At 44.9% G+C, this 18,118-nt stretch overlaps 1 protein-coding gene across 5 annotated transcripts in view; it reads right to left on the reverse strand.

Moving 5' to 3' along the window:
• The window catches only part of CRTAC1 (cartilage acidic protein 1), a 157,676-nt gene that overhangs the window by 132,174 nt on the left and 7,384 nt on the right, over positions 1-18,118 (reverse strand). For all 5 annotated transcript variants that reach the window (XM_072739681.1, XM_072739679.1, XM_072739678.1 and 2 more), the window contains exon 2: positions 7,489-7,688. In XM_072739681.1, coding sequence (XP_072595782.1) covers positions 7,489-7,688 — 200 coding nt within the window. The remainder of the gene's footprint in view (positions 1-7,488; positions 7,689-18,118) is intronic.

Consider the following 18,118-nt stretch of genomic DNA (forward strand, 5'->3'; position numbering starts at 1 on the left):
CCTGGGACTTCAGGAGGCTGAGGCAAGACCCTCCACCCAGCCCACCACTTAGAGAACTGGGGAGAAGGCCGACTTTAAGGAAGGTGACTGGAGATAGGGCCTACATCCACTTTCTGAATGGATGAAAAACTCAGACTACTAAAAGTAGCTTTGCCTTTTTCAGCAGAGGCAATTTTAGGGTCTAAATTATATTACTATTTTGGAATAGCTTTTTATAAATATTCTTCACTATGTAAAAATCAGTTTTTTGTTAAATGATTTTTTTTAAAAAATTAATTTTAAAACAAACAAACAACAAAATTCAAGTAAGCCTAAAGCTGTCTTTGACCTGGAGAAGACCTTACTCCCTTGTTAAACAGACCCACATGCTACCTGTCCTTTCAAATGCCTCCTCCAAGGCCTTGGTGATTCTCACCTGGGACTGCTCTCTACCCTGTCGGACTCCTGGAATGCTCACATCTCTCTGTGAGTGTGGGTGGCTCATGACCTCACCCTGTTTTGCTGTGTTGTGTCACCAAGGACAATGAGATCTTAAAAAGTTCTGAATCCCTCTCCCCACCTCCAACCATGCAAGGCATCAGGTGTTGAACAGTGAGCCGCCTGGTAAATTAAGGTGGTTGGTCACTAAGGACCAAAGTGTGCTTTTGGGGATTCTTCCCCAAACTGCATGTGCTCCTAAGACAAGGGATTGTCATTAATTAAAAATAATACTTTTGTTGCTGGTGTACTTCCTTTACTCTTTTAAATAATACATTTGCTTATTTGCTTATGAGGTGGTATATTTATTTGAATGCTGTGAAATTGTTAAAATAATACTATTAAAATTCTCTAAGGTAATGGTCATCCCCTCTCAAAAAATCACACCACACATCTGATGTATTGGTTTCCTATTGCTGCTGTAACAACTTGCCACGAACTTAGTGGCATAAAACAATACACATTGATTATCTTACACTTCTGTGTGTTAGAAGTCCATCATTGGTCTGTGTTGAAATCATCTCCTTCTAGAAGCTCTAAGGGGTAAATCTATTTCTTCACCTTCTCCAGATTCTAGAGTTTACCTGTGACCCCCTCCCTCCATCCTCAAAGCCAGGAATGCTAAGTTTACGGCTTTCTTACATCACATCACTATGACCTCCTCTTCTGCTTTCCTTTTTCTAGTTTTGAGGACCCTGTGAGATTACATTGGGCCCCACTCGGATAATCTGGGATCATCTCATTATCTCAAGTTCCTTAACTTAATCACATCCGCACAGTTCCTTTTGCCATGTCAGATAACATATTCACTGGTTGTGGGCACAAGAACACAACATCTTTGGAAGGCCATTTTTCTGCCTACCTCCTGTCACCTCCCTCTGGTGTGGAGTGTGTAGCAAGGTAACTATGAAGGGGCTTCAGGCCCTTGGGCTGTCAGGAGAGGCTGTGACTTGGCTTGCAGGGTAGAATTTTTGTCCACTGCTTCTGGGAAGAGGGAAGTTCAGATGCAGCAATGAGACATCTCTGGAAAACCTGGTATGCACCGCTGAGTAACCTTTTTAGAAAAGTTTTAGGAATGGGTTTAAAAGCCCTGGTTCCTGTTCTAGCTCATGTCTTATTAGTATTCAAAATCAGGGGTAGTCCATGCTTAACCACAGCAAAAGAGCTGGCACCCCGCAATCATTCTACCATGATACCGGTGACAACAAATCTCGGGGTGAAAGGTGAACCATTTAAGAAATATATTTTTGCAGACTAGACTTTAGAGGAAGTCCTCTTAGCAGTTTGAATCAGAAAGTATTGAAGTTCCTCAATCTGGTTTTTAGTGGCGGCAGCTTCTTTTGCAGATGTAGAATAGGCTTTTTCCTTCTTGGAACTATCAGATCTAAATTGATCAAGTGGGGATCCCTGGGTGGCGCAGCGGTTTGGCGCCTGCCTTTGGCCCAGGGCGCGATCCTGGAGACCCGGGATTGAATCCCATGTCAGGCTCCCGGTGCATGGAGCCTGCTTCTCCCTCTGCCTATGTCTCTGCCTCTCTCTCTGTATGACTATCATAAAAAAAAAAAAAAAAAAAATTAAAAAAAAAAAGCTTTAGGGATCCCTGGGTGGCGCAGCGGTTTGGCGCCTGCCTTTGGCCCAGGGCGCGATCCTGGAGACCCGGGATCGAGTCCCACATCGGGCTCCCGGTGCATGGAGCCTGCTTCTCCCTCTGCCTGTGTCTCTGCCTCTCTCTCTCTCTGTGACTATCATAAATAAATAAAAATTAAAAAAAATAAAAAATAAATAAATTGATCAAGTGCAAGCCCTGGAGCCTACGTGGCCATATACATGGTAGGGGTTTAAAAAGCTTTTGAATTCGATAATCCCCAAACTTACCTTTTATTTCTAGGCTATGAATAAATAGAAAAAGATTGAGATTGGAAACAATTTGGCAATATTTTTTAAGATCCAAAATGTACATAGCATTCCCAACATCTTCACTTCCTGGTATCTATCCCAGAAAAATATTTGCATATGTGGGTAAGGATGTGTAGTTCAGGATTGTTTGCAATGGTCACAGATTAGGGACAGCTTAAATGTCACTTGAGCAGGGGGCAAAACAAATGTGGCATGTCCACACTAAGCAACTTAAAAAAATAAACTAGATCTATATATATGAACAATAAATATACAATATAGTGAAAAAAGTGAGTTTTGGAACAATCTGTATCAGTTTGATTCTTCCAAAAATTATGTATTTGCAACCTGAGAACACATCTGTAACACAGAAATTTCTAGAAGTATAACAGCAAACTGAAAACAACTGTTATTCTCGGAGAGGACTAGGATGTGTTTGAAGTAGGAGTGAGGGGTTTATAAAGATGATTTTTACTTTCATCTATATTGTGTGAATTTTTGGTAATAAAACACATATAAGTGTTATCAAATTGTAGAATATATTTTAAATTAACAGAGAAAGATAAATTGAACTGAATGACATAGTTTAACATTTTAAAGTTGTCAGAACTGATCGAATCTATTAAAATGTTTTACAAAGCAACAATTAGGACAGGAAGTTCAAAACTATTTTTCATATTTTGTTAAATGTCTGTAGATGTATATGCATATACACTTATATAGACTACATATATCTAAATATATTTACATGGATACTACATCTATCTATCTATCTACTATCTATACACACTAAACACACTATATATCTCTATCTATGCTATATATACTTATGATAAAACACATAAATGCTGCTTTGGTTAAATCATATATAAATATCTCATTCTTTATCATTGTTCTTATTATTTACAATGGCAAAATATCTCCTATATGGTTATGATTAATCTGGTAATTGAATACAATTTGCCTTTTAAATAATTCAATTAACTTTAGTAAATTAAAAAAGTTTTCTGACATAGTTGCAAAATTAAGAACAAAATGAAACACTGCTTTACGATATGTAGCATCCCTTTAAATGAAACCCTTCCAAGTGTGAAGCATGCGTCAAGGTTTTATCAAATGAATGCTCTGTGTAGAAAAACTGATCTAAATTGTGATTTAAACTTTACAACCACTACAATCTTTCCATTTGAGCAAAACTTCTGTTGGAAACTGAAAGGGTAAGGGGGTTATCTCAGACCTCTGGGGATATCCCAGGAAACAAAAGCTGCTCTAAAGGAATTGTGCAAGATTGACACCAACAGGAATTCCTTTCTAGACTATGTGAGACTGTAGATTGGGTGTTTAGTTCCACTGAGAAAAGGGGAAGCTACTGAGCTTTTTATTTACCCAGGGAACCAGTCCTGAAGATCCTCAATGGTCTGTGCGTGCACGAACGTCTCTTGGGGTGATCAAATCCTCCCCTCACCCTGCAGGGAGGAGACTGTATGCACAGACCGCAATCATGCACCTGCCGGTCAACAGATAAGCCCTCCATATGCGGAGGCACTCACCCAGCTGTGGCGGAGGAGCAGAGCCAGCCCATTCCCTCCCCCATCCCCGCAGAACAAAGGGCGGTCATTCTCTGCTCCTCCCAGAGTCAGATGCACGCACACGCCTTCCATCACAATTAACTCAAGAAACTGAAACACAACACAAACTCACCCGCAACATGCTCAAAATCAATGCCATCAATACCCAGAACGAGGATACCGAAAAAGCAAAACAAAACAAACCTATTCAAAAAGTAAATACTCAAAGCAACAGGGCTCAAGTCAGACACACTACAAGGTCAACAAATCTAAGACAAGTTCAAGTGCAGGGTGCCTGATAAACTGAAGAGCTGGCCATTATCCCAGGGGTCACAAAGGTAAATGCCTTCTGAGACCAGCTAATGGAAAGGTCTGTAAGATAATACAGAGTGGGCCTGTCATGAGCTGGACCGCAGGTGCCCCAGGTAAAGGTATTTACATTCAATTTTTAGAAATTTCACTCTTGCAGCATGATTCTTAAACAGAGTCTACAATCAGAGAGGGAAACTGAGTTAAATATAGGTATAGGGTAGATGACAGAGAGTAAGAGTCAAAGCCAGAAATGTGGCCAACCCCACAGAGAATAAAATGCAGAGCAGTGATCCTCGCTGCCATTATTTGAAAGAATGGTGACCATTTGGTTTATATCTTCAAAGGCAATAGCAAAGCAAAAGTTAAAAGAAATGGCTTATTAAACTCTAATATGAGGGATTCAGATTTGTCAAATAGATTCTTGACATAAGTAATTGAGCTAGATTACAAAAAGATTGCACACATTCTCTTGGAAGGCTTTAAATAAATGGAGCTTCTAAGCGCTGTAGGTATGGCTTTATTGGAAAGCAAGGGGTGGACCAAATGACCTCCCAAGGTCCTAATTTAAATATGTCTATACAGTCAAACCCTTGGTTATCCAGCCCAAAGAAGAAGACAGTGACAAATCATCCTAAGCTGAAGATAATAGAAAGTTATATTTGCCTTTGGAATGTATTTTGGTACTTAAATTAGAACGTGTCTTTCTGATGCTCTGAGAATTCACAATGCTTCACAACAGCCACAGAGAAGGCCTGACCTGGAGCTGGGAAGCTGCCCACTTTCACCATCCTGTCCTCCATGCAAGCCTTCTCCTTTGCTGGGAGTGACCCATATCATCTTGTAGAAGAACACTCGGCAGCCCAGACTTCCCCAGACAGGGCCTGCCCAGCTCAACCCTTCCCTGGGACAAGAGAGAAAGGTCTCAGAGATCTTATGATTGATCTCTGGCTGATTCAGGAGGAACACCCAGGACAGTCTGAGTTTTGTTTCCTGAGGAGGACTCCAAAGTGCTGCAGGCCCCACAGTCAGCAGCAAGCTAGACGGGCTTATCTACTCTGAGCTGACTACAAAGGATGGTCTAGCCTCCCTAACACAGAGGACATAGAAGCAAATTTCTTGAGTTCCTTGGAGGAGAGAGAGGGAGGGACTTCATGGAAAAGACAGAGGAAATGAATGCCCAGCTCTTGGAAAGAAAGAAGCTGCATGCTCAGGGGATGCAGTGGCAGTCCAGGCACGTCCAAGGATGGGTGTGATGAAGAGTTGTACCTGAAGCCCATGTCCAAGGTGAAGGGTGAGCACACTCACCGCAGTAACTTGTAGGGGGCCCAGGAGGAGGGAAGGATTATTGCCTTACCATCCTCCTCTGTCCTCTGTCAGCTCCCAGGGTCTGCCAGAGGAGGAGGGGTGGCAGAGGGTGAGAAAGGCTGGTGCCATCCAATGGGAGGCAGGGCCAGCTAGAACATTTCAGAAATGCGACAGGTCTCTGGGAAGCAGGATTTGATGAGGTGAGCTGCTCTGATTCAGAGAGACACTGGATCCTCACGGCACTGAGAGCAGACAAGCTGCTCAGGTCACCTCAGGCAACAAGGGTCATTACAACCATTTCTGATTTTCTTTTTTCTATCACACTCTGCTCTTTCATTTTTCCTTCTTAAGGCCCAGACAGATGCTAATTTCAATGTGGCTATTTAATATAAATGAAAAAAAATTAAAAATTCAGTTCCTCAGTCATAGTAGCTACATTTTAAGTGCTCAACAGCTACATGTGGCTAGTGGCCACCATATCAGACAGCACCAACGTAGAACATCTACATCATCATGGAAAGTTCCATTGGATGATGCACACTCATCCAGACTTCGAAGAGGTCTAGAATTGGCTACCTCTACTCTTCACAGGGTAGAAGAAATTAATAAATGGAAGAAGTGTGGTTTACAAAGTATCTTTTCTATACATCATCACTGCTGATCCTCACCACTGTCCTGTGTGATAGGTGGGGATAGCCTTCAATCTGCCCATTTTAGGGATAAGAAAAGTAGGCACTGTATAGCTAAGTAAAGTGAACAAGGTTTGCAACTATTGGATGGTACAGTGAGGATTAAAACCAAGTGCTCCAATTACAAGGTCAGTGCTTTATACAGTTACATGCAACTGCTACAAATAATGTTACCTAATAGCGACTTTATTCAGGGCTGCCAGAAAAGCTCAGACCTCTCAGAATGAAGAGCACAGGCCCTTGTGTTTTTATTGATCCACTGATTTTTGAAGTGATAACAAAACTGCACAACTGTGGTTCAGTAGTTCTAGAGTTAGGGAGCCCTGGGGTTCAAATCCTGACCCATGCATGTCCCATGTAATTGATGAGGGCAGCTCACTTCCCATCTCATTTCCTTTTCTTGTCTCTGTACTTCATAATGTTGTCCAGAGGATTAAAGAAGACAGTGCCATTGAAAGGCTTAGCACCACAGTGCCTGGCACATATTAGACTCCATAAATAACACCTATCCATGGTTACTGGCAGAACCGACAATGCCTGGTGCATGTAACACCCTGCTGTTGCTTCAGAACAAGGAAGCACTATAATCATTCCCATTTCTATAGAAGATACTCCTGAATCTCAGGGAGTAAGGGATGGACTCAAGGTCGTGCAGATAGGAAGCTGTAGATCTACGGCATGAACTCAAAGCTGTTTGGACTCCAAATCCTATGCTTTTCTTACTACACAATGTTGCTTCTTGAGAGAGAAGGGAGCAGTGGGCCACATGCTCTAGAGGAAGTTTAGCTATCCTGAATTCCCATCATCCTCCCTTCTTTGAAAGGGACAATTACTGCCTGCCTAGTCTTATGGGAAATGCCCTGCAAAGGCAGCTTTGAGTATCCCCTTGATCATAATGGTCACCTTTAAGACCTTCCGACATAGAGATTCTACAGTCCCCCTGCTAAAGAAGTGTTCCTTGCATAACGAAGGAGACTTAAAAATATGAAGAGAAAGCCTTGAAGCAGAGCATTCAGATTCTCTTCCTGAAAAATTCTCCAGCCTCCATCCTCTCACTGCTCTAGCAAAAGGTAAGGACATAGCATACCAGAGGCCCAGCTGAGCCCAGCCAAGACCTGTGAGTGGGAAGTGAGTGGGACTCTGAGTGTTGCAAGCCACTGGCTTTTGAGATTCGATACTCACCCTTATCACAACAAAAGCTGACTAATATATCCGTCAAACTCAGGGTGGGAAGCACTTACCCTGCCACAACGATCTCAAAATCTCCATCATGGTCCACATCGGTGACTGCCACACCATAGTTGAGCTGGGTGGGGTTGCTGTCATAGTCAGGGGGCAGAACCGAGCTGGTGACTGCAGTGAACATGGGTTCAGCACGCTGGGACCCCTCGGTGGAGGGCAGAAGCCACAGCAACAGCAAGAACAGTAACATCCTGAACATCTGAAACCAAAAGTTAAAAATGTTACCAAATATGTAACCAAACAGCCCAGAATAGGCACAGAAGTGCCTTTCCCAGCTGTTCATGGAGGGCGTGGCCATTCCTAGGCTGCCACTTTTCCCTAAGACCTGCCCTGACCACTGTGTTTAAAACTGTAGCTTCCCTACATCACACCTGATCACCCTTATCCTGCTTTGCTTTTTCTTTTTCTATAGCACCTACCACTGTATAATCTACTTATTCATTATACTTGCTATTTATTGCCTCCCTCTGATAGAATGTAAGCTCCACCAGGGCAAAGATCTTTGTTTTACTTACTTATGCACACCAAGCCAAGGACAGGGTCTGGCACATAATAAGCACTCAACACATATTTGTTGAGTGAATGAAGGAAGGAAGGAATGGTTGAGTATAAATACACTGGGATCTTCTGTACTCTGAAAGATTGGAGGAATGAAGAAAATAACCACTCTCAACAGTCCAGGAGTGGAGTGAGACAGACCCCTATTGGGTATCCTGGTCTAGAACAATAATAGAGGCAGTGAAGGATTATCCTTCTATGGGTCTTGCCCCAGAGGTAGCCTGGAGGGAATTCGGGAATTGGCAGGTTCCTCTGGCCAACGTCCCTCCCTAGGGCAGCTGGCCATCATCTCCAAATCAGGAAGCAATCAGTTAGGGAATGTATTCCAGCAGGATCTGGCGGGTGGCGTATCATTCACTTGGAGAAATTAAACCATTGTGTGCGTGTTTTATTATAAATTAATTATGTATAATCCATTGTATAATTCATTATTATATCTCTAACATAACTCAGGGTGTTGCCGAGCAGCCTGGGGCCATGGGAGCTGGTGGCATGTACCCAGGAGACTGATGAGAATGGCCAAGGAGGTGGAAGGACTCCACCCCCACTTTGCATGAGCTACAGATGGCACCACCCTGAGACTCTGCCTGCAGGCCTGGAATCAGAACTCACAGAGTGTTCGAAAGGCTCTGCTGGAACAAGTCCCATGAAGGCTGCGCAGGTCCAGTCCTGCAGGCAAAGTGGTGCCTTCCTGCCTTCAGAAGGCAGCAGACCCCTTCTTCATGGAACTTTTCCTGCTGGCAGGCCAGTGTGTCTGGCAGCCAAGAGCGAGGCTGAGTGAGGCTGATGTCTTCATGAACAGAAGACGTGAAAATTGACTCTCCATATGGAGACAGACGCTCTTGCCAGCAAATGAGCTCGCCTCCATTCAGGACCCGGAAACCCACGAGGGCCCAGGCACTGTCTTCATGGTCAAACGTGATTCAGAAGCCTCCCTAATGCCTTGCTGGTGAGGCTGGGAGAGACCCAGGGGCAGGGCTCCCACCCCAGGGCAGAAACTAACATCTTGCAGTATGTTCATATGGCACAAGTTGGGTGTTGCACTATCAGAGTGAGGTCAAATCTAAATTATGGAGATGTCTGAACAAAACAGTGTCATCTACTGGGCTGTCTAACCACTGAAGGCAAACACATCACTATGAGAGTTAAGCAACTCTGCAGGAAGTTTGGTTGAATAAAGGAAACTTCTAATTGGATTAATGAACAGCTGGTGGTAAAATGAGAAGCTAAAGAGTATTTAATAATCAGTGTAGACATTCTGAAATGTAGGGTGGATCTGAAGGTCACTAGTCTTTTCAGGGTATGACCTCTATTGTAAGAACAACAAATGAGTTTCAACTTGAGAGCCAGATCCAATTGATTGGCAGTGGATTGAAAGAGTACTGTGATCAGATTACAAGGTCTGCAATGGACACAGAAAAGGAAAATGGCATTGGGTATACCTTCTAGAAGCTAGTTAGTCCCTCCCAGGCACCATCCTGCAATTTGGGTCACTGCGACCAGGGAGGCAGGTCTGATTGGAGTAATACAAGCAACTGTTAGAAATTTTGTAATGAAGGCCAGGAGGGGTATGAACCATGATCCAGCCTGTTGATTTTTTACCTTTTCTGTGAAAAAGTGAACTTTAAAAAAGATTATTTATTTATTTGAGAAAGAGAGAGAGAGAGAGAGCACGCGTGCACAAGCAGAAGGAGCAAGAGAGGGAGAAGCAGGTTCCCTGCTGAGCAGGAACCCTGATGTGGGGCTCAATCTGAGGACCCTGGGATCATGGCCTAAGCCAAATGCAGATGCTTAACTGACTGAGCCACCCAGGTGCCCTGAAAAAGTGAACTTTTAATTAAAGGAGCCATATGAAAGAGGTAGCTACTCTGTGTTAACCATTTACAGATAAATAACCCAAAGCAAGATTAAAAAGAAGTAATACACGTATGGGCTGAACTCTATTTTGCTTGGTAACCTCAAACAAGTCACAGCCTTGTTGAGTGCCAGCTTTTCTTCTCTAAAAGGAGAGTTTGGGAGAGACTCTAAGGGTTTTTTCCAGCTCAAATTCTATGATGAATTAAAGGATTTTTTTTTTTTTAGAAGCAGACCTTCAACAGTTTTTCTCTCTAGTGTCTTCTATAAACTTCAGACCAACCTGTGTGATTTTTCCTTTCTGAACACATTAAACATATTTTGAACAAAACAGCTTTTCAGCAGGGTTCTACAGTAGTTCCCCTACAGAGGCCAAAGCCAGACCATCATTAGTGTGGAATCTGAAATCACCCCACACGGGCAGACCAATTGATGGCCTCCTCAGTGGGACAGGGGAAGAGAGGGGCGGGGAGATGATGTACTTTACAAGTTATTCTTCTGCTATGTCAAGGGCACCCAGTGCACCCATCTGGGGTGCTGAGAACCAGCTGTGAGTTAGAGGGGAGGCTGTGAGCCTGTCTCCATGGCAGATCAGGAAACAGTTGTGGTAAAGAAACTCAGGAAAAGGTCTGGAAAATATCTGCCTTCTACTCTCAGGGCTCACATGAAAGAGGTCACTGAAGGTATTTCTCTGTACCTTGGATGTTCAGACTGGTCCCCAGGACAACAGCATCAACATCAGCTAGGAATTTGTTAACAAGCAGGATCTTGAGCCCCACCCTAGACTAATAAATAAGAATATGCATTTTAATAATATTTTCGGTGTCACAAATTCACATCAAACTTTGAGAAACATTGCCCAGCTGGAACTGTACACTGGAATCACTGGGGGGAGTTTTTAAAGAATACTGTTGTCTGACAATGATTTCCTGGTCATGACATCAAAAGTACAGACAACAAAAGAAAATATGGTTAAAATGGATTACCTCAAAATGTAAAACTTTTGTACCTCAAGGACATTATTGACAGAGTGAAAAGGCAACCCACAGAATGGGAGAAAATATCTGCAAATCATCTATCTGATAAGGGATTAATACCCAGAATATATAGTTTCTACACCTCAGCAACAAAAAACAACCCAATTAAAAATGGGCAAGGGACTTGAACAGACATTTCTCCAAAGAATGTATATACAAATGGTCAATAAATATGTAAAAAGATGCTCAACATCAGTAATCATTTGGGAAATGCAAATAAAAACTACAATAATACACTCATATCCATTAGGATCAATATAGCAAACAAACAACAAAACCCAGAAAATGGCAGTTGTTTGTGAAGATGTAGAGGAGTAAGACCCTTGTGCTCTGCTAGCGGGAAGGTAAAATGGCACAGTTATTGCAGAAACCACTGTGTGGCAGTTCCTCAAAAAAATCCCAAATACAATTACTATGTGATCTGGCAATCTCACTTCTGGGTTTATACCAGAAAGAAGTGAAAGAAGGGGCTCAAACAGATATTTGTACACCCATATTCACAGCAGTGTTATTCACAATAGTCAAATGGTGGAAGCAACCCAAGAGTCCATTGACAGCTGAATGGTAAGCAGACTGTGGTCTACACAAAGAATGGAATATTATAACCTTTAAAAAGGAAGCCAATTCTGACACACTCTACAACACAGATGTACCATGAAGACACTGTTCTAAGTGAAATAACCCAGTCACGAAAGGATATATACTATAATTCCACTTACATGTACCCAGAGTAGTCACATTCACACACACAGAAAATAGATGTTGGTCCTCGGGGGTTGTGGGGGAGGAGGAATGGGGAGTTAGCATTTAATAGAGACAGAGTTTCAATATGGGAAGATGACAGAGTCTGGAGCTGGGTGGTGGTGATGGTTGCACACCAATGTGAATGTACTCAATGTCACTGAACTGTACACTTAAAAATGGTTAAAGTGGTAAATTTAGAGACCAGATCTCATACCAAGATATTCTCACTTAACTGGCGTAGGGTGCAGCAGGGACATCAGAATTTTTAAAAGGTCCCCATGTAATTATAATATGTTGCAAAATTTAAGAAACTGTTCTATACCAGTGCTTCAGTACTTCTCAAACTTTAATGTGTATATGAATCACATCTTATTCAAGAGCAGATTCTGATTCACTAGATCTGTGTAGTAGGGTCCAACATTCTCTATTTCTAACAAGTTCCCAGGTGATGCCAATGGTCCTGGTCTGCAAGTTACACATTGAACAGCAAGGCTCTTCTATACTATAGCTCCCAGTCAAGAAACCAGGGTGTACACTACAGTGAAGATACAAGATTAGTTCAAGAATCTTCTTTGTCTCTAGATCTAAGGAGCTGAAATCAGTTGAATGTTAGGCAATTCCCAGGGCTCCAGGCTCAGTTTATCCTTACACACTCAAAGTACTGACTGTCTTCAGCTCAAAGTTAAATTACCACACTTGATACAAAGTGACAAAGAAGGATTCTGACTCCAGTTTTTATGAAAAAGTGAAAAGAGGGGAAGGGTTGGAACTGGAGAGAGGTGAGGTCAAGGAGAAAAGAGATGGTTCCATCAAAGGCTACAGCCTAGAGAAAATGGGGGATGGGCAGGAATTTGCAGGCTAAGGTAGAGATGCATGCCAATGTGTACTTAAAAACCACCATAGCACCTGATACTAGTAAGTGCTCAATTAACATGTGTTAAATGTACAAAGGAATATGTCTAAATGATCATGTGAGTCAGCAGAAATTGTTTGCAGCTTGTCATACAGTTATTTAAAAACTGTTCTTTCCCTAAAGCAATGCTTCTCAAACTGTAACATGCTGACATATCACCTGAAGATCTTGGTAAAATACACATTCTGATTTGGTAGGTCTGGGGTGGGACCTGAGTTTCTTCACTCTAGCAAAATGTCACATGATGCCTATGCTGCTGGTCTGCAGACTTTACTTTTAGTAGCAAGGCTTTAGACCAGTTGTTCTGAACCTTACCTGGTCAATAGAATTACCTGGGAGTTTTAGAAATATGATGTGGCCCAGGTCCTTCACCCAGTTTCTGATTTAATTGGGTAGGGCTTAGGCACTGTGTATCTTTAGAAGCCCCCCAGATGACTCCAATGGGCAGCCTGGGTTGGGAACCACTGCCCTAGACTCACGGTCCTCAGATATCTGAGGTGGGAGCTACAATCTGATTTAAAGAGAAAAATGTTCCTGCTGCTAAGATTCCTCACCAGCTTGTTGAAATATATGAAGAAAACCTACTTAGCTGGAGAATGTCAAAGGAAGAAGTGAGATAGAGTTTGGGGCAGAAAGCAGAGCAGGCTGGTACTGCCTGTAGCGGAAGGGCAGCCAGCACCCGCAGTGCCCTCACATTTTACACGGCTGACTCGGGAAACCTCCTGTCACACCATTGTGAACATCTGAATCTTTTGGGAGAGTGTGGAGAAGTTAAAAATAGAATTAAAAAGTAGGTTGAACTGAAATTTTTTGTTTTCTTGAATGGCTTGGATATTAAGTGCCTACTATGTATTTGAGCACACAAGTGGCGAGGAGTAGTGGGTTAAGCACGTGGGTGCAAAAGGAGGACATTCAGGGCAGAGCAGCCTGGGGTAGGAGAGGCTGACTACCAAAGGCAGAGCTCGGGCAGAGGGGTGCAGGGCCAGAGTACCTGGGGCCCCAGTAAGGAATGTGGGCTATTGGCAGGGGAGGCGTGGGAAGGGGGCAAAGGAGGGTCTGGCTTGACAAGAACAAGGGATGGTAGGACTTGTGGTTCAGGCAGTGAGAAGAATTGCTTTGTAATACGTTTTTTTTTTTTTTTTTTTTTTTTTTAAGTGCTCTATAAGCAAACTCCTTTATCCTCAGCAGGATAAAAAGGGGGAAAAATCCCAAAGCCTGGAGTCAGGGACCTGGATTTGGATCTCAACCCCCTCTATAAACTAGGTAGTAACTTTGGGCATGTTCCTCAATTATTCAGATCCTCAGTGTCCTCATCTGTAATCTGGGAAGCAGATGACACACCACGGTTTCAAGGGTTAGGTGAGCTAGTGTACACCTCTTGGGGGCCAGACAGCGCAGTGCTCACTCCTCGTTTCCTTTCTTTTCACACAGCGTTAGGTTAGTTAGTCTGTAGACATTGGCTGTGGGTTGGGTCACATGCAGCCAAACTCAGTTTTGCGTGGCCTTGGGACTTTCCTGAATTGGGTCTGAAAACTGGTAACCAAGCAACCCAGATCTCGGAGTGGGGTCAGGCAGCTGTGGGGAGAGGCTTCCAGGGCAATTTCCAGGGTAAGCAGTTCTTTAGCAATTATTGAAAGAGCCAAGGACACAACCCCGAGCTCTCACAAAACAAGAGCCCTGAATGCTTCAGATGGTGAGAGTGAGCAGGGAGCACAGACCCTTTCCAGACACTGTAGGAGGGCAGAGTCTTGCTCTACAAAAGAGCCCTGGATGCTTCAGAAGTTAGAAATGAGCAGGGAGCACAGAACCTTTGCAGACACTGCAAGGGGGCAGAGGCTCCAGGGAGAATGGCAGCGGCAGGAGCACTCCGCCCTGCAGAGGCTGAGCCCCCAAATCTGCACAGAGCCCCACAGGAGTGCCTGGAACCATCTTTGGAGAAGAGCTAACAGAAGTTATCTTGGTTCATTCACCCACTGTGACACTCCCTGTGTACCCTCAATGAGCCAGGGATTCTGCTAGGCAGTGCTGAGGTCACTGGGAGAAACTTAGTCAACATTTGCAGTACAGGGTGAGGGGTGCTAGGGAGGAGGGAGCACAGAGAGATATCTAAAGGAGCTGGGGGGCAGGGCAGGGAGCTGGGAATGCCTCTGAAGAGGTAGAGTGGTGTCATTGCAAGTTAAGTTAAAGGATGCTAAGAGGTAGCTGGACAGGAGAGGCAGGAGGGGAGAAGGGAGAGGATCCAGAGAGCAGACCCAAAGGTGTGGAGGACCCAGATGTCACCCCAACTTGCCCTTTTAGAACTGCCTATTCAAAGGCTCTAATCAGGGGCACCTGGGTGGCTCAGTCAGTTAACCATCTACTTTCAGCTCAGGTCATGATCTCAGGGTCCTGGGATTGAGCCCCTCATTGGGCTCCCCACTAAGCAGAGAGTCTGCTCTTCCCCGCCCCCTGCTATTCCCTCTCTCTCTCAAATAAATAACATCTTAAAACAAAACGAAACAAAACAACAAAAAGCAAAAGCCCTGATCCCTGGATCATGAGTTGGGAGGAAGCATTTTTTTCTCACTCCTAAAGTTGCCATCCAGAGGATCTTCCATTTAACTAGAGCAATGGTGCTCAATTGGGAGTAATCTTGCTCCTTCACCTGCCCCCTGGAATACCTGTCAATGACTGGAGACATTTTTGGTTGTCACAACTAGGGAAAGGGGGTGCTATTGGCAACTAGTGGGTAGAGGACAGGGATGCTGCAAAATTTCCTACAGTGCACAGGACAGCCACCAAAACGGAAAAGTATCTAGACCAAAGCATCAGTAGTGTGAGATTGAGAATCTTCAGTGCTAGTGCTACATTCCTGGCCTCCCTCCTTCCCCCAAGTCCTTGTCCTGAGGGCTGGAGCAGGGAGTCACAGATTGGTCAGTGTGCAAGAACTGGGAAGAACAGTCCTTTTTGATCTGCCTCCCTGCAGAGGCCACTCTCTATCCTGTGCTGAGGCTGGCCAGGCAGCCCCAGCCCTTCCCCCGACTCCTTCCACAGTGAGGGCTGCAGTGGCAGGTGCCCCACAGACCCCACTCTGAAGCCTGGCCTTCCAAACAGTTGTATCTGTGATGATGGTGCCTGAGGCCTGCCTCTCTCCTCCCTTCTTCCTCCCCCTTACAATCTTTCAGCTGGTCCTAAATCTGAGTAGGGAATGGGGATGCTATTCATTGGGCCCCTTTAAATCCCAACACTGTACTCAAGGTTGGAAATCCAGTATCACAATTGGCTCTTTCTTCTTCGTTCTTCCTTACAACCAACCACTGGATCACCACACCCATTCTGCCCCATGAGTATTTCTCAAACCTGCCCAGTCTTTCCATCCCCATCGCTGGAGGTTGCCACTCCACCTTTCACCTGCACAGTAGCAATACTTGCTAACTATCCTTTCCTTTCACCTCATCTACTTCCACATGCCTGTTGGAGTTTCGTTTCTAATCTCAGAACTGATCACATTTCTCTTCAGCCTAACTCACAGGACTCTGTATACTAGGCAAACAGGTTGTCATTGCAATTTCACGTAACAAGTCCTATATGAGGAATGGGTAGCAGTACTAACACTAACCTACTACTGTACAGGTGCCAGGTACTACACTAGCCCTTTGCATAGATGATCTCATTCAGTCTTATAGTAACCTTGTGAGGTAGGTTTTACTAAGGACCCCATTTCATATGAGGAAACTAAGGCATAGAGAGGTTAGGTAACCTGCTTGAGGTCACAATGCTAGTATGTGGTGGAGCTGGATTTTGTGTCTAAGCCCATTGGCTCCAGAATTGGTGTTCTTGGATGCTACACTAGGCACTTTCTCTCACTATAAAGGATTGTCTTAAAGCAAGAGAGATGGGAACACAATGGAAGGAGCAAACACCTCTGCCTGGGGTAGGTGGGGAGGCCCCAGAGAGGGGTGGTGATGGGTCGACCAAGGGGACCAGGTAGAGACAATGTCCCGGGCTGAGGGGCCAGCATAACGCATGGACAAGCAGGCTTGGGTCATGTAAGAGGCTCTTCATGGCTGGAGCACACGATGGGGCGGGATGACGTCTGGGAAGGAGGGTGGCGGCCTGGTGAGCCACCCTAGCCAGAGAGAGAGACCCAGGGAATGATCGGGCTAGAAGGGTGTGTTAGAAAGAGCACTGTGGCAAAGGGTTGTAGAGGAAGCCACAGAGGGTGCAGCTGGGGGCTGGGACTCCAGCTGGGAAGCAAATATTGTGCCCAAGTAGGAGAGAGAAATGGGGGCCTGGAGATGCCATTCACTTGGTCATTTATTCAACCCGTGTCCCCATGCAGCCACACCGCAGCAGGCACTGGGCTCACCCGAGAATAGCTGGGAACAGATATGGGCCATGCCCATGGCAAACACTTTCCAAGGAGTCCCTTTACCTTGAATGTCCTGGTCTTCTGCACTGCCACATGCTAGACCTTCTGCACCTCCCCACCCCAGGGGCCACCAGGTCCTCTGCATCTTCCCCAGCACCCAGAAAATAGAAGGCTTCCTCCTCTTGCCCCCTGCTCAGGGAAAGCACCCCACTCCTCCTACAGCTGCATGCACAGACACACAGCAGACATGGTCCTGCTCCAGAAAAGGCAGACAGAAGCTCAGGGGCCCCATTGAGGAGGGGCCCAAGAGACTGGCAGGCTAATGAAACAGGGTACTGGAAGTGAGAGGACAAATGGAGTCTCACAGCCTGGTACTTCAGGTGTGGCAGCTCCTTCATGAGCATTATTCACGAGGCAGGCTTCCTGGTCTGTAAAACGGCCCATGAAATGAGATAATGCCTGTTGTGTGCTGAGCCCAGTGCCAGGCCACCCTGAGGTCCGTACATGGCATGTGAGGGTAACAGCAATGGTACTAAGACAGTATAGTGCTAACCACTGTTTGTGGGATGCAGGGAAGCAGCTCAGGAGGTCAAGCCCGGGCCCACTAGGTACTCCCTGTTCCAGGAGCAGTGGCCAAAAGTTGAATGGAATGCCTGGGACTGTCATACTTTGAGGAATAGGCTTGCTTCCATGACTAATTTGTCTAGGGAGCTCAGTGGAGTTTTTCTGACTTCTTCAGTACTGCTTTCCAAACACAGGACTCCTCCATTTACTGACATATAGACATGCGTGCTCAGTTAGTAGATGCCCCTGGGCCAGGTTAGAAATGACACCTAAGGCATGGCTCCTGACCTCAAGGAGCTTGCAGTCTACTAGGGGTGAGGCACAGTACAGAGGGATAAGCTTAGAGCAGCAACAGGTCCAAAGTATAGATGCAGCCCATAGGAGGGATGGGTTGGCTAGTGATGTGAGTGGGCAGGGCAGGTGGAGAAGGAAAAATGAGATTCCAAGGGAGCTTCATTCCAGGGGGATCTACAGGCCACAGCATGGGTGTGACAGCTTAGTGCACTAGGCAAGTGCAGTGGTTGCTGGAATACCATGTCTGGGGTGTGAAGTGCAGGGTACAGGGGAAGGTGGAGGTGGCAGTTGGGGCCCCTAGACCCTGCCTGCCA

The sequence above is a fragment of the Vulpes vulpes genome, chromosome 15 (genome assembly GCF_048418805.1).
Source record: "Vulpes vulpes isolate BD-2025 chromosome 15, VulVul3, whole genome shotgun sequence".
Lineage (NCBI taxonomy): Eukaryota > Metazoa > Chordata > Mammalia > Carnivora > Canidae > Vulpes > Vulpes vulpes.